The following is a 16,531-nucleotide window of genomic DNA, read 5'->3' on the forward strand; positions in this document are numbered from 1 at the left end:
ATGTGCATTGCATTAGGGAGTCAGTCCAGTTAGTGGACAACATGCACAGGAGAAGCTGAAATGCATTGCATTAGGGAGTCAGTCCAGTTAGTGGACAACATGCACAGGAGAAGCTGAAATGCATTGCATTAGGGAGTCAGTCCAGTTAGTGGACAACATGCACAGGAGAAGCTGAAATGCATTGCATTAGGGAGTCAGTCCAGTTAGTGGACAACATGCACAGGAGAAGCTGAAATGCATTGCATTAGGGAGTCAGTCCAGTTAGTGGACAACATGCACAGGAGAAGCTGAAATGCATTGCATTAGGGAGTCAGTCCAGTTAGTGGACAACATGCACAGGAGAAGCTGAAATGCATTGCATTAGGGAGTCAGTCCAGTTAGTGGACAACATGCACAGGAGAAGCTGAAATGCATTGCATTAGGGAGTCAGTCCAGTTAGTGGACAACATGCACAGGAGAAGCTGAAATGCATTGCATTAGGGAGTCAGTCCAGTTAGTGGACAACATGCACAGGAGAAGCTGAAATGCATTGCATTAGGGAGTCAGTCCAGTTAGTGGACAACATGCACAGGAGAAGCTGAAATGCATTGCATTAGGGAGTCAGTCCAGTTAGTGGACAACATGCACAGGAGAAGCTGAAATGCATTGCATTAGGGAGTCAGTACAGTTAGTGGACAACATGCACAGGAGAAGCTGAAATACATTGCATTAGGGAGTCAGTCCAGTTAGTGGACAACATGCACAGGAGAAGCTGAAATGCATTGCATTAGGGAGTCAGTCCAGTTAGTGGACAACATGCACAGGAGAAGCTGAAATGCACTGGGCGGCGCGCAGACAATATTTTGTCACCATAAGATCAGCCTGACATGGGATGTAGGGTATTACACTGCCTTTGATGATGAGGGATAAAACAATGGTACTAAGGACAATTAATATATGATCCAGAGACAACAAAAAAAAGGCAATTCACACGACAGTCAACCGACTTGGAGCAGCAACTGAGGAATGGCTTTAAATAGACAGCCATTTGCTACTGATAGTCAGGCAATGTTCATTTCGACATCCTTGAAAGTGGAATTGCCTAGTTAAGATACTCCAGCCTGCAAAGACAATGGACCTGCTTCTGCTAGTGCTCATGAGTATGCATGAGTGTCTGTTTGGAAGGCCAGCAATTACACTGTATTAGGACTGCAATGTATAAGGGGAAAAGGATGATGACTGCTTAACAATGATAGTAATTGAAGTAAACAGATTCGTCAAATGTAGTCTTCAGTGTTGCGTAGGGGCATTGGCCCCTGTTTTGAAAGTATGTTTACTTACTTTTATGTTAAGTGTTTGTTTGATGTCAGTTATGTTGCTTTTCAGTCCGTTGTTTGTCACTTTGCAAAGTGGCAAGTTCAGCTCATCAATTATGTAGTTCTGTTTAGAGCTGGGATGATAAACCAAAAATGATTGACACCGACCACTTACCGAGACATTTTGCTGATTTCGTTCATTACGGAAAAATAACCTATAGGGCCCTACTAGAGAAATGTGAAGTTTGAACTGAAATCATTTTTCTAATATCGATGAGTATTGTTGGGACATTGATAGCTACAACATATTAAAGTAGTAGTAGTGGCCTTGTGGTTAGTGTCCGCCCTGAGATTGGAAGGTTGTGAGTTTAATCCCTGGCCGAGTCATACCAAAGACTGTAAAAATGGGACGATGCGTCTCTGCTTGGCACTCAGCATTAAGGAGATAGATTCGGGGTAAGGCCCTGCGATAGACTAGCGTCCTGTCCAGGGGGTGTACTTGTACATCAAGCTGCCTCGCGCTACAAAAACAGGAGATCGGGCAGGAGCCTATGAGCCGTTCCGGCTCGCACAAGCCAAGGTCCGTGCAAGGCTACTTACATGGCTGTTCTCCATGTATCGTTCAATGAATCGTTATCGTGATAGTTCAGTAAATTGAGTGTGATATGGAGTTTTGTCCAAATCGCCCAGCTCTAAGTTCTATCGTGTTAGGAATGTTCTTCAACCTAAATGGTAAATGCAATTCCAAGAGTGACACACACTCATTCTTGAACACAGTATGCTTTTTGCCTTTAGTCTGTAGCACACCGAGGCACATGTCTGCATTAGAAATGGCAAAATTGCTGCCCCTCGTGTTGCCATAAACAAGATTTCAAAAGAACATGATTCTCATCTCCTGTAGATCAAAGCCAAGGTCTGCCTGGAGACGGGTTGGGCTTTACAAGTTGCACTCCAACATTGAGCTCTCATGAAAAAATGAACACTGCTAGCAAAGCTGTCACCGTTCCCGAGACGAACACGCTCTTCTCCCACGTGCTGCTCTCGATGGCCTCGTTTGGGGAGATTGTCATTAAAGACTCTGCCCTTGTGGTAGGAGTAGTTATTTCACCACTACAGCCTATGTAATCCAGCATGATCAGGGTATCGTATCACTGTCAGGGCTGACCTATATAACCGTGGTTAAGAGACGTCACTATTTCCCCCATATGATTAATATTTAATGTATATGAAATATTAATCATATGGGGAAATAGGGATGTCTCTTAACCACGGTTTTATAGGTCAGCCCTGACAGTGATACGATACCGTGATCACTGCGGTGTGGTGGGTCTCACGTGTTCATGCGTGATGCCGAGGCATATTCTCAGAGCAAAACACAGGTTGATCGATAATGGGATTTTTTTATTTTATTTTATTCAGCTCAAATCAATCTGTGCCAGCACTGTTCAAAAGTGCAAACAGGGTGCTTTTCACTTACTGTGAGATCTGATTAGTCATTCACTTTAGAAAAGATATTCTGTGAATGTCAGATTGTGGAGTTGGTTATTCAGTTGAGTTTTCAAAGGCTATTAGGTCTTTGAAATGTTATCCTTTCTATGTTATCCTTTCATCCATAATCTGGGAAGTACAGACTGCAGAGAATATTGGGCCACTTGCCAGCTTCAATTCACCTTCCAACTGCCACTGATCACCTACTGGAAGGCTAATTTCAATTACACTTATTCAAATGAACTTTTATTCATTTACCAGACAGTGTCCACGTCAAAACAGCAAATGCATCCCAACAAGTCACAAGCTTTATGTAGTCATTGTGTTCTATGAATATGGGACCAAAATATTTACATTTATTCTACTTTAATACACATACAGTTGAAGTCGGAAGTTTACATACACCTTAGCCAAATACATATAAACTCAGTTTTTCAAAATCCTGACATTTAATCCTAGTAAAAACGTCTTAAAGTGTCTTAAAGTAATGATGGACTGTCATTTCTCTTTGCTTATTTGACCTGATCTTGCCATTATATGGACTTGGTCTTTTACCAAATAGGGCTATTTTCTGTATACCACCCCTACAACACAACTGATTGGCTCAAACACATGAAGAAGGAAAGAAATTCCACAAATTAACTTTTAACAAGGCACACCTGTTAATTGAAATGCATTCATGAAGCTGGTTGAGAGAATTCCAAGAGCGTGCAAAGCTGTCATCAAGGCTGGCGACTTTAAAGAATCTCAAATATAAAATATATTTTGATTTGTTTAACCCTTTTTTTTTGGTTACTACATGAATCTATTTGTGTTATTTCATAGTTTTGATCTCTTCACTATTACTCTACAATGTAGAAAATAGTAAAAATTCAGAAAAAACCTTTAATGAGTAGGTGTGTCCAACTTTTGACCGGTAATGTACTGTATATAAAGCTGATAGCACCCCCTAACAACACTTTGTGCCGGGGAACGGTGACTTTGATGGTGATTAATAACGAACGACTCATGAAAATGACGTCATCTCTGGATTCATAATTAATGCCAAAATATGACCAAAAAAAGCTCAGCGCCTGGGAGCAAATGAGTCATTTACATATATTTATAACTTTTTGTTTAAGCCTTACAGTCTGTCTCACACCCTGTCTTATTTAGGTCCCATATGTTTTCCATATCTTCACCATGTGGTGTTTTATTGAAGCACACGATGTGTCAGTACGGTTCCCACTGCTCTCGCCTTTAGCTGAGTGAAACCTGTATTGTTTTCATTGCCGTTTCATTCCACATCTCCATTTGCTGGAACTTGCTGTGCGAACAGGTTGAAAGGGATGTGTCTCCAGACAGTCTAAACCCACAGTTGTCAGTATTGTCTTGTGTAGAATTAGTCTGGGTAATGATGCCGTCACATCATTGACCATCTTGCAGAGCCTTTTTTGAGGTCTCTCACTAAACTCGGCAAAGGGTACCATGTTTCGCAGCCTGTAGGAAAACTCACTAAATGCTATTAGGGTTAACCCACTCGGGATAGACTGTAATTACACTACCTAGTTAAGGGTCGTTACAGTGTTGTGGTCCTTTCTCAATAGCAGATTCATTTCTGCAGCCCCAGATGGTTGAGGTGGAGGTTTTGATAGGGTTAAAGGATGTTAGACCAGCGAGCTACACTATGGTGCTCTCTCTCGCTCTGTCACCCCGGGCACTTCCTGTTTCATCACTGGAGCCAGAGTTGCTCAGGGGGTTGTGCTCCCAGTTCCAGAGTAGTTACTGTCATTTGTCCGAACAAGCCAGAGGGAGGGTTAGATCCATCCCCCTGCCTCAACCAACCATTCACAACCCCCATGAGGCCTACACTAAGCTGCTTCTACATAGCAGTGGAGTTTTGTCAAACTGATGTGGTGCCATGTAGTGCAACGCAGTATCAAAGAGGCTGAGGAAAACATTAATCTTGGTATAGAATCACAATCTGGCTTATCTGGTGTTAAATGCCTTCTTTTCAGTCATGGTATGCCATGTCAAATCTTGCAAACGGGTTGCAGTATATATCATGAAGGCTAGCCAAGTGTAATAGAGTGGACACACACACACACACACACACACACACACACACACACACACACACACACACACACACACACACACACACACACCTACTCTGTGGGCCCAGGAGCCAACCAATCATCCAGAGAGAAGCCCATCACACAGGGGAGCCTGCTTAGCACATCCTGGTGTGTCAGCAATCAGCTTCTTATTGTGACCATGCTGCCAGATCTCTAACTCTTGGAAGCTCAAATTCACCTGCATCACTCTGTCTGCTTGAGGGCAAAAAACCACAGCCCTAATGCAAGCACTCACAGAGGCCTGAAGCGGGAGAGAGGAGGAGAGTCGATGTCATGATTTCAGACGCTTTCTCTCAATCTATCAAGTCAACCCCGGCTTCCGCTGAGCACCACTTAACCCAGAAGTGACCCAAATTACAGGAAGCGCCTACTCGATCTTTGCCGTTTGAATATCGACGTCTCTTCTCAGACTGGAGGTAATTTCCAGAAAAGTTAACTAATGAACTGATTCAGAAGATGGATTGCAATAACATAATTAAAGTGTCCCCTCTTTCAGTGTGGATGAATCCTAAAATAGGCAACCACTATCCCTCACTTTAGATTCACCCCTGTGATATGAATCAGTTCCTGGGTGTTATTCTGTGTCAATTATGCAATAAATCCAAGTCCAAGGACACTTGTTGTGGAAGAGAAGCAATTGGAAGTAAACGCATTTTCGAAGTGGTGACATTGATGACTGAAAGAGCGAGTGTGCAGAGAGAGCAATACATATCACTTTTAAAGGGGTGAAAGGATCCGTGGGATATCCAGGGAGAATCATCGTGAGAGGAAAGAAACTGGGACACTGGTTGCTGAAGTTCAAGTGGCGATAACATGGCAAGGTCAGGCAGAGTTGACGATTGAAAGAACGACTGCAGTAAAACGGAACGAGGAGGCGGAATCTGCGGCCCGTGCTGCCGTTTAGCAGCAACGTGTTTGTATTGGGTAAAATGTGTTGAACTGGGCTGAATTACACTTACTGAACTCAAACAAGGGTGATTTGTTAGTCACAGAGTCACTGTCATCTAAAGAGTGTGAAGCAGGCTTAATCCATGTCTGGGAGCCACATGTCTGCAACATGAAAGCCCGGGAACTGCCTCCCCCCATAATCATGCTCTCAGCATGACCGTGAGCTAGCAAAGCGTATGAAGAGACTAGGGCCTCTGACAATGAATGGATGGCTACAGGAAGTAGCGTGTCCTTTCTAATTACCTTGGCCTTTTCTACTCCACGCTAATTCAAAGGAGTGGCCTGATTCACAGGACTACTACGGGCAGTGTTATGTTTCCCATCATACAATGACTCACACTTCTGGGAAGATCCAGATTGATGAGATGAGCTGGAAAGGTTGAGGCAAAGGGTTTAACCGTCACAAATGATGCTGGTCATTTCCATGTAAAACGACCCATACGCACGTGAAGTTCATAGGAGCATGTCAAATTGGGTGTCAAATGAAAGCGAAGAGTCCATATGTTTCAGTTATTTTTTCAACCATCCTCAAAATGTGGAATAAGCGAAGGCTTTGATTTCTGGTCAAACAGATGGAAAAGGGGTCTTAGAAAACATCTACCAGTAAAAGTCTTCAAATGTATTAGAAATACATCAACACACAGTAATGTTGAAGTAAAGACCCTTGCCAACTAATAAACACTCTTATTTAGTTTTACTGGCTTCTGTAAGAAAGAAACGTTGCCTTGTGCCTTGAAATTGCATCACCAAAAACCCACATATCTTTTAAGATATTTTCTAATTTCTCTCCCTCCTGAGGGAGGATAATGAAAGTTCACAGAAGTAACAAGTAAAGGTAGACCTATCATTTACTGATATCAGTTTTGTTTATTCATTATTAAGTGATTAAATCTTAATTCCGTTACCAAATCGGTAACGGAATTTCTGAAAAAATGTTAATGGAATATCTGCAATTGAATTGGCTAGAATGGGAAATCATTGTCACAAACTACAGTTGGGTTCACAAGTTTGGACAGCAAGTACAGCATAGTAGAGTACAGTAAAGAGTAGAGTATAGTTCAGTACTCTACTGTAGAGTTCAGTACCGTACACAGTAAAGCACGAGTTGAGTACACTATAATGTAGTTTTATTTTACTGTACTGAACTCTACTGTACTGAACTCTACTGTACTCAGTGGTGTAAAGTACCAAAGTAAAATTACTTTAAAGTACTACTTAAGTAGCTTTTTGGATATCTGTACTAGAAAAGCCGATACCGATTAATCAGACAATTTTTATATATATTTGTAATAATGACAATTACAACAATACTGAATGAACAATGAACCCTTTTATTTTAACTTAATATATTTTATGTATTTAGTCTCAAATAAATAATGAAACATGTTCAATTTGGTTTAAATAATGCAAAAACAGTGTTGGAGAAGAAAGTAAAAGTGCAATATGTGCCATGTAAAAAAAGCTAATGTTTAAGTTCCTTGCTCATAACATGTGAAAACTGGTGGTTCAATATTCCCCGTTTTAGGTTGTAGTTATTATAGAAATGATGACATGTTGACTATTTCTCTCTATACCATTTTTGTATTTCATATACTTTTGACTATTGATGTTCTTTTTTTTTTGTTTTTTTGTTGTTGAATTTTTACCCCTTTTTCTCCCCAATTTCGTGGTATCCAATTGTTAGTAGCTACTATCTCCCGTACTGGCTCGGGAGAGACGAAGGTTGAAAGTCAAGCGTCCTCCGACACACAACCCAACGAAGCCGTACTGCTTCTTAACACAGCGCGCATCCAACCCGGAAGCCAGCCGCACCAATGTGTCGGAGGAAACACTGTGCACCTGGCAACCTTGGTTAACGCGCACTGCGCCCTGCCCGCCACAGGAGTCGCTGGTGCGCGATGAGACAAGGATATCCCTACCGGCCAAACCCACCCTAACCCGGACGACGCTAGGCCAATTGTGCCTCGCCCCACAGACCTCCCGGTCGCGGCCAGTTACGACAGAGCCTGGGCGTGAACCCAGAGTCTCTGGTGGCACAGTACACCGGGAGGCGACTATTGATGTTCTTATAGGCACTTTATTGCCAGCCTAATCTCGGGAGTTGATAGGCTTGAAGTCATGAACAGCCCTGTGTATCAAGCATTGCTAAGAGCTGCTCGCAAACGCAGTAAAGTGCTGTTTGAATGAATGCTTACGAGATTGCTGCTGCCTACCACCACTCAGTCAGACTGCTCTATCAAATACCAAATCATAGACTAAATTATAATAAACACACAGAAATATGAGACTTTGGTCATTAATATGGTCAAATACGAAAATGATAATTTCGAAAACAAAACGTTTATTCTTTCAGTGAAATACATACGGAACCATTCCGTATTTTGTTGAAAGGGTGGCAACCCTAAGTCTAAATATTGCTGTTATATTGCACAACCTTCAATGTTATGTCATAATTATCTAAAATTCTGGCAAATTAATTACGGCCTTTGTTAGGAAGAAACACAGTTCGCAGCGAGCCAGGCGGCCCAAACTGTTGCATATACCCTGACTCCATATACCCTGACTCTGCTTCCTCCGACACATTGGTGTGGCTGGCTTCCGGGTTGGATGCGCTCTGTGTTAAGAAGCAGTGCGGCTTGGTTGGGTTGTGTATCGGAGGACGCATGACTTTCAACCTTCGTCTCTCCCGAGCCCATACGGGAGTTGTAGCGATGAGACAAGATAGTACCTACTACAACAATTGGATACCACGAAATTGGGGAGAAAAAGGGGTAAAATTAAAATATATATATATATTACCTGCTAACATGCATTTATTTTAACTAAATTTGCATGTATTGGTTTTAAGAAAGGCATTGGTGTTTATGGTTAGGTACATTTGTGCAATGAATGTGCTTTTTTCGCGAATGCGCTTCTGTTAAATCATCACCCGTTTGGCCAAGTTGAAGTAGGCTGTGATTCGATGATAAATTAACAGGCACCGCATTGATTATATGCAATGCAGGACAAGCTAGTTAACCTAGTAATATCATCAACCATGTGTAGTTAACTAGTGATTATGTGAAGATTGGTTGTTTTTTATAAGATAAGTTTAATGCTAGCTAGCAACTTACCTTACCTCCTTGCAGCCACAAGGTCCTTTTGATGCTGCACTCCAGTAACAGGTGGTCAGCCTGCCACGCAGTTTCCTCGTGGATTGCAATGTAATCGGCCATAATCGGCATCCAAAAAGGCCGATTTACCAATTGTTAAGAGAACTTGAAATCGGCCCTAATCAATCGGCATAGCCGATTAATCGGTCAACCTCTAATCTGTACTTTACTATTTATATTTTTGGCAACTTTTACTTCACTACATTCCTTAAGAAAATTATGTACTTTTTTACTCCATACATTTTCCCTGACACCCAAAAGTACTCATTACATTTCGACAGGAAAATGGTCCAATTGACCCACTTATCAAGAGAACATCCCGGGTCATCTCTACTGCCTCTGATCTGGCAGACTCACTAAACACAAATGCTTTGTTTGTAAATGATGTCTGAGTGTTGGCGTGTGCCCCTGACTATCCATAAATTAAAAAAAAAAAACATGGACTACTTTTTCCACCTCTGACTGTACTGAACTATACTCTACTTCAGCGGTTGTCAAAGTGGGGTCCAAGGGGGTCCTCAGCCAGATCTCAAAATATGTGAATATTAATGATTATTACTAACAACAGAATAATCACGTTTTGACCAAGGGATCCGTGGAATAATTATATTTAGAGTGTGTAAAACAATACAATGTAATATTATTAATCTACAATGTACAGTACCAGTCAAAAGTTTTAGAACACCTACTCATTCAAGGGTTTTTCTTTATTTTTTTACTATTTTCTACATTGTAGAATAATATTGAAGACATCTAAACTATGAAATAACACATGGAATCGTGTAGTAACCTAAAACGTGTTAAACAAATCAAAATGTATTTCATATTTGAAATTCTTCAAATAGCCACCCTTTGCCTTGATGACAGCTTTGCACAATCTTGGCATTCTGTGTATGTTCTTAACCCTGGGCAACAAGGGCCTGAGAGGTTTACAGGGATATCCACAGTACTCCCCCAATTATACATTTTTCAACTCAATACTATTCCCTGAAAATTGTGTGGAATTGCAGGAAATGAACTTGAAAAGTGCAACATTTTCTCTCCAATGCCAAGGGCCAGGCACCACACGCAGAAATGACTTTTTGCATCTACCGATCAATTTAGAGATTTGTTGGTATTTTGTTCCATTTTAATATTAACATTTTCAAAAAGTAAACATAAAAATGTCAAAATAGTTTGTTATACCGCCGTCATCAAAATTGCATGACTTTTAACCACTTTAAAATGGACATACATCCATAATTTCAAAGCTCACTACATTGAATTACACATAATTTAAAAGACAATTTCACAGAGAATGTAACAAACTGGACAATACCGTATGTAGTAACTTACTTTGAAGAGATGGTGATTGGGTCTAAATAGGTGTTGGGCATTTGGTAGTCTAAATTCAGTGTACTTGACATTAACTGCCATTTGCTGAAAGTCTGACTCTTCCCAAATGCTTTCCTCGGCTTCAGAAGCCACTACATTCACCACATTGTGTGTGGTTATCCAATATATTCTTGAGACCAGAGGAAAATGTCCGGAGTTTCTGGAACAAAATGAAACCAAACTGACTTATTCCAGTGACCTTGACCTTGTGCATATTTAATGCCATTTTTGTTTGCACATTTTAATACAATATTTCAGACACATTTTAATACAAAAAAGTTAGTTTTTTAAATTCTACATTCAACTGGTAAAAGTTGACTATGATATGATTAAATACATTTAAAAAATCCCTATTGGGGTGTGGTGCCTGGTTTTAAATGTTGGTTCGTCCTGCCGTGCACTGCCAAAGTCATAGTAAAACTCCTTTGTATGCTATTTAACTCGCTCAAGTTGTATTCTGATTATGTGGGGGTCCCTGATGAATTTGCTATCACAAAAGGGGTCCCGGCCCCAAGAAGTTTGAGAACCCCCTACTCTACTGTACTGAACTATGTTCTGTACTGAACTCTACTTTTCTGTGCTGTACAGTATTGCACTCTACTGAGCTGTACTGTACTTTGATGTCCAAACTTGTGAAACATAGACATCTATTATTGGTTCAGATTTGGTCCAGACCGGACCAACCAAATTTGGTCTTGTTTGGGGGCTCATTAAAATAATAGCCAGTGTGTAGAATAATACCCCAATATGCAAAAGAGGATATTGAATATTTATACCTTTTGTGTAGCTATTTAGGCTAAATCACCATGAAGAGACTGTTATTATTTTTTACCTTTCATTTAACTAAGCAAGTCAGTTAAGAACAAATTCTTATTTACAATAACGGCCTACCGGGGAACAATGGGTGAACCTCGTTGTTCATGGGCAGAACAGATTTTTACCTTGTCAGCTCGGGGATTCGATCCAACAACCTTTCGGTAACTGGCCACACACTCTTAACCACTAGGCTACCTACTAGGCATTTCTATGTAGTAGAGTTCAGGGTCCCATGATGAAATTCCGTTACTGCAGTTCTGTTACCGGATGTAAATCCACGTCACTTACTGTAGTTCAATAAAAAAAACATTGTTGAATCCTAATTCGGAGCAGATAAAAATGTGCCTCCAAAAAACAGAGGGAGATTTTACTGAAATTCTGTTACCAAACTTTGCATCTATACAGTTCTTCCTGGAAATCAAATCAAATTGTATTTGTCCCATGCGTCATAAGCACAGGTGTAGACTAACGATGAAATGCTTACTTACGGGCCCTTCCCAACAATGTAGAGAGAGAAAAAGAATTAGAATAGAAAAGTAATAACATATGGAATGAATACACAATGAGTAATAATAACTTGGCTATATACATGGGGTACCAGTACCATGTCGATGTGCGTTGGTACGAGGTAATTTAGGCATATACACTACTGTTGAAAAGTTTGGGGCTAGCATCCTGGAGTTGCCTCTTCACTGCGGACGTTGAGACTGGTGTTTTGCGGGTACTGTTTAATGAAGCTGCCAGTTGAGGCGTCTGTTTCTCAAACTAGACACTAATGTACTTGTCCTCTTGCTCAGTTGTGCACCGGGGCCTCCCACTCCTTTCTATTCTGGTTAGAGCCAGTTTGCCCTGTTCTGTGAAGGGAGTAGTACATATCGTTGTACGAGATCTTCAGTTTCTTGGCAATTTCTCACATGGAATAGCCTTCATTTCACAGAACAAGAATAGACTGACGAGTTTCATAAGAAAGGTCTTTGTTTCGGGCCATTTTGAGCCTGTAATCGAACCGACAAATGCTGATGCTCCAGATTCTCAACTAGTCTAAAGAAGGCCAGTTTTATTGCTTCTTTATTCCGAACAACAGTTTTCAGCTGTGCTAACATAATTGCAAAAGGCTTTTCTAATGATCAAATAGCCTTTTAAAAGGATAAACTTGGATAAGCTAACACAACGTGCCATTGGAACAGGGTGATCGTTGCTGATAATGGGCCTCTGCACTCCTACGGTATGTAGATATTCCATAAAAAAATAAGCAGTTTCCAGCTACAATAGTCATTTGCAACATTAACAATGTCTGCACTGTATTTCTGATCAATTTTATATTATTTGAATGGACAATTTTTAAAAATGTTCTTTAAAAAACAATGACATTTCTAAGTGACCCCAAACGTTTGAACGGTAATGTATGTACATATAGTTAGGGATAAAGTGAATAGGCAACAGGATAGATAATACACAGAAGCATCAGGGTATGTGATGAGTCAAGAGTTAGTGCATAAGGGGTCAATGCAGATATTCCAGGTAGCTACTGGTTAACTATTTAACAAATTATTTAGCGGTCTTATGGCTCGGTGGTAAAAGCTGTTCAGGAGCTTGTTGGTTCCAGACTTGGTGCTTTGGTAACGCTTGCTGTACGGTAGCAGAGAGAACAGTATGACTTGGGTGCCTGCAGTCTTTGACAATTTTTACATCGCATTTTGCCATGTCTCAGTGCATGGAATGCAATATCAACACACAGAGAGACTTGTAGCCTAGTGCATATTCTGCATGATAAATTCAACTCACTGGTGTGGATAGGATGTTTTTCCCCTGTAAGTGATTTAAGACTGGAATTTCAGATTGAATCAAATCAGCAATAACAGTGTTTACTGTTTTATGCTACAACCACTTTACAGAGCCCCCAAACTATTGTACAACATTATTTGACTAGGGAATAGAAATATTTTGTTTAGCCCTGTGTGACCAAAATGTGAAATATTATGAAAAAATCGGTCCTCTCTGACGTTTCTGTGCACCTATCCATTTCAATCATCTAGTTACATTACGAGTACTGTCATTTCCTCCGTCTTCTACACTGTTCCTGTTGCCCCTTTCCTCTGCTGTGGTTCTTTCTAAGCACTGCCATATGAAAGGATTAGCTATGTACAAAATGTTGAGCGGGAAGAATCCACGGAGGATTAGCTCGTCTTGCAGAGCAAGACATGCAAACCAGACCTGATGCCTTTTGTGTGGCGCCGCTGCCGTACCCTCTCAGTAACGGCCTGTGTGCCCAGGTCTGATCTGGTGGGTGGCATCGTGGGCATAAGTTAATAACGAGGCGCCTGCCGAGGGGGGGAAGAGCATCAAGATATCCCTTCCCATGTTTTATTGTAGACTGGCACTGTGATCTGTGAGTGCTGTGTTGGAGGCAGAGGAACTTTTTAAGATAAGCAGGGCGGGTGAGTCAGAGAGAGGTCTGCTGGCCCCCCTCCTGTGCCACTGTTAGCTGCTGGGCACACCTGGGCTTCACACACACAAACAGAGAGCTCCCGCCTGGCACACGCCACAGGGTGAAGCCAGTGGAGGCCCCTCATGACACCCACACAACATGCACTCCAACAGGGCAGCAGAGGCTCCCTCCAAGCCCCCCCTGGGCCTTCACCCATCATGACATACCAGTCAGATACACTGTAATTGCAAATGTGTGGTTTTCAGCTACGCTTAGTTTATTTTCCATCTTCAACATCACAGAGGCATGATCCTTTTATTACTGCTTATCTGCAATGGATCCACATTCCCAGTTACAATACCAGGGTTACAGTAAGCTCATTATTTTACAGTAACGGATAAGGTTGTACTGTGTCTACAGTACAAGAGCATACTAACAGGATCACGCTAGGCTTTAGAAATGGAGATTGTTGTCTGTAGATGTTTCTGTAGTAATAACCTGAATTAACCGTGTCCCTGTTACTGTGCCTCTGATGTCCAAAGTTGTTCCCAAACTGCTGTCAGAATGTGAGATGCTACTACCGTACGACACCAACAAAGCAACTTATCGCCACCTTTTTGCCTGTCCGTTTTTTGCCAGTGACAGATGTTCTTTTCTCTGTTTTCACAGTAACCTTTGACCACTTCCAGATTCTCCGGGCCATTGGAAAGGGGAGCTTCGGAAAGGTAATGAAGCCAGAGCTCTGACTCTACTCTCTATCTGCTCTTTGTGCGTACATTTGTTCCTGGGAGGAGTGACCGCTACGCAGCTCGAAGGCTTGGGGGAGATCCAGTACCTCCAACCAGCCAGCTACAGATATGTGTGTGAGCTTTGCGGGCAGGCGGTGGCTGCCACCGCTCAGGACCCTGGGTAACTCTGTGGCACTAATTACCCCCTACAATCATTATCCTCAACGAGGAAGCAGAGACGGTCTGGTAAAGTGGGCCTGAAGTAATTACTTTTGAATTCTGATTAATCTAAACCGCAGCAGTTAATTAATTTAGCTGTGGCTGCATTTTTGTTTCTTTTAAATGTAATCTCGTGTCAGCTGGGATGTAAGTAGATTTGACTCGCTGTCTTATATCGAATTACAGACAATGTAAGATAGCTCAGATCGCTGTTTTGCTCAATGCTTATCTTTGTGTAATGAAATGCCAATAGGGAAAGTGTGTGTGTGCGCGTGTTCGTGCGTGCGCATGTGTGTGTGCGCGTGTGTGTGTGTGTGTGTGTGCGCCCGTGTTGTTTTGAAACTAAATACCACTACTCTTCAAAACCCATCTCAAGTGACATTATGGGTTTTGATTGGTACTCCAGTGCAGTCGACTCAGTTGATTATAGTTTGCATTTGATGTGTGGAGAATAAATCAGTATGGTCATGCACAACAACGTATGTATCCAGCCACACTTTATAATCATCAACGATATAAAAGGAGGACTGTGGTTGTGCTACGTCGGTTGAAAAAAAGCTTATCTGCAGTTTGACTGTAAAATATCATGACGACTGATATTTGTTCGTTATTAATGCTGTCGACGCAAGCCCCTTTGCAATCTTTCCGCTTTGCTCTCATCAAAATCTTTTTTTGGGGGGCAAAATAAGTGTCTCTTCTATACAGAAAGTCAGCCCCGGCTGCAGAATACATTACCATCTGAATTGATGTTCATTTCACTTATTGCTTCTTTCCCTCAAGCTGCTGTCACTACCCTTATGATGTTAGAGGGAGTATGACATCCACAGCACCCAGCCAGGGCTTTAAAGGCTGAGCCATTAGACACAACAGGCCATAGACTAGTGTCCAAAAGGGTATTGCATATCACTGGATATGAAAACCCAGAGGGAGAGGAGCCCTGACAGTTATGTCTCTCTCACACACGTACGTGCTGACACACATGCCTGTATGCGCACACACACATGGGTACACACACATACACTTTTACAAGCATTAAACACATCCAGTTGAAATCAGAAGTTTACATACACCTTAGCCAAATACATTTTCACAATTCCTGACATTTAATCCTAGTAACAATTCCCTGTCTTTGGTCAGTTAGGATCACCACTTTATTTTAAGAATGTGAAATGTCAGAATAATAGTAGAGAGAATTATTTATTTAGGCTTTTATTTCTTTCATCACGTTCCCAGTGGGTCAGAAGTTTACATACACTCAGTTAGTATTTGGTAGCATTGCCTTTAAATAGTTTAACTTGGGTCAAACGTTTCGGGTAGCCTTCCACACAATAAGTTGGGTGAATGTTTGCCCATTCCTCCTGACAGAGCTGGTGTAACTGAGTCAGGTTTGTAGGCCTCCTTGCTCGCACATGCTTTTTCAATTCAGTCCACAAATTGTCCATAGGATTGAGGTAAGGGCGTTGTGATGGCCACTCCAATACCTTGCCTTTTTTGTCCTTAAGCCATTTTGCCACAACTTTGGAAGTATGCTTGGGGTCATTGTCCATTTGGAAGACCCATTTATGACCAAGCTTTAACTTCCTGACCGATGTCTTGAGATGTTGCTTCAATATATCCACGTAATTTTCCGTCCTCATGATGCCATCTATTTTGTGAAGTGCACCAGTCCCTCCTGCAGCAAAGCACCCCCACAACATGATGCTGCCACCTCCATGCTTCACGGTTGGGATGGTGTTCTTCGGCTTGCAAGCCTCCCCCTTTTTCCTCCAAACATAACGATGGTCATTATGGTCAAACAGTTCTATTTTTGTTTCATCAGACCAGAGCACATTTCTCCAAAAAGTACCATATTTGTCCCCATGTGCAGTTGCAAACCGTAGTCTGGCTTTTTTTATGGCGGTTTTGGAGCAGTGGCTTCTTCCTTGCTGAGCAGCCTTTCAGGTTATGTCAGTATAGGACTCGTTTT

At 41.6% G+C, this 16,531-nt stretch overlaps 1 protein-coding gene across 1 annotated transcript in view; it reads left to right on the forward strand.

The window, feature by feature from the left end:
* LOC110502323 (serine/threonine-protein kinase 32C) overlaps window positions 1–16,531 on the forward strand; it is an 87,644-nt gene that overhangs the window by 27,144 nt on the left and 43,969 nt on the right. Inside the window, exon 2 of the mRNA XM_036960993.1 lies at window positions 14,288–14,343. Coding sequence (XP_036816888.1) covers window positions 14,288–14,343 — 56 coding nt within the window. The remainder of the gene's footprint in view (window positions 1–14,287; window positions 14,344–16,531) is intronic.

Source organism: Oncorhynchus mykiss, chromosome 23 (assembly GCF_013265735.2).
Source record: "Oncorhynchus mykiss isolate Arlee chromosome 23, USDA_OmykA_1.1, whole genome shotgun sequence".
In the NCBI taxonomy this organism is placed as follows: domain Eukaryota; kingdom Metazoa; phylum Chordata; class Actinopteri; order Salmoniformes; family Salmonidae; genus Oncorhynchus; species Oncorhynchus mykiss.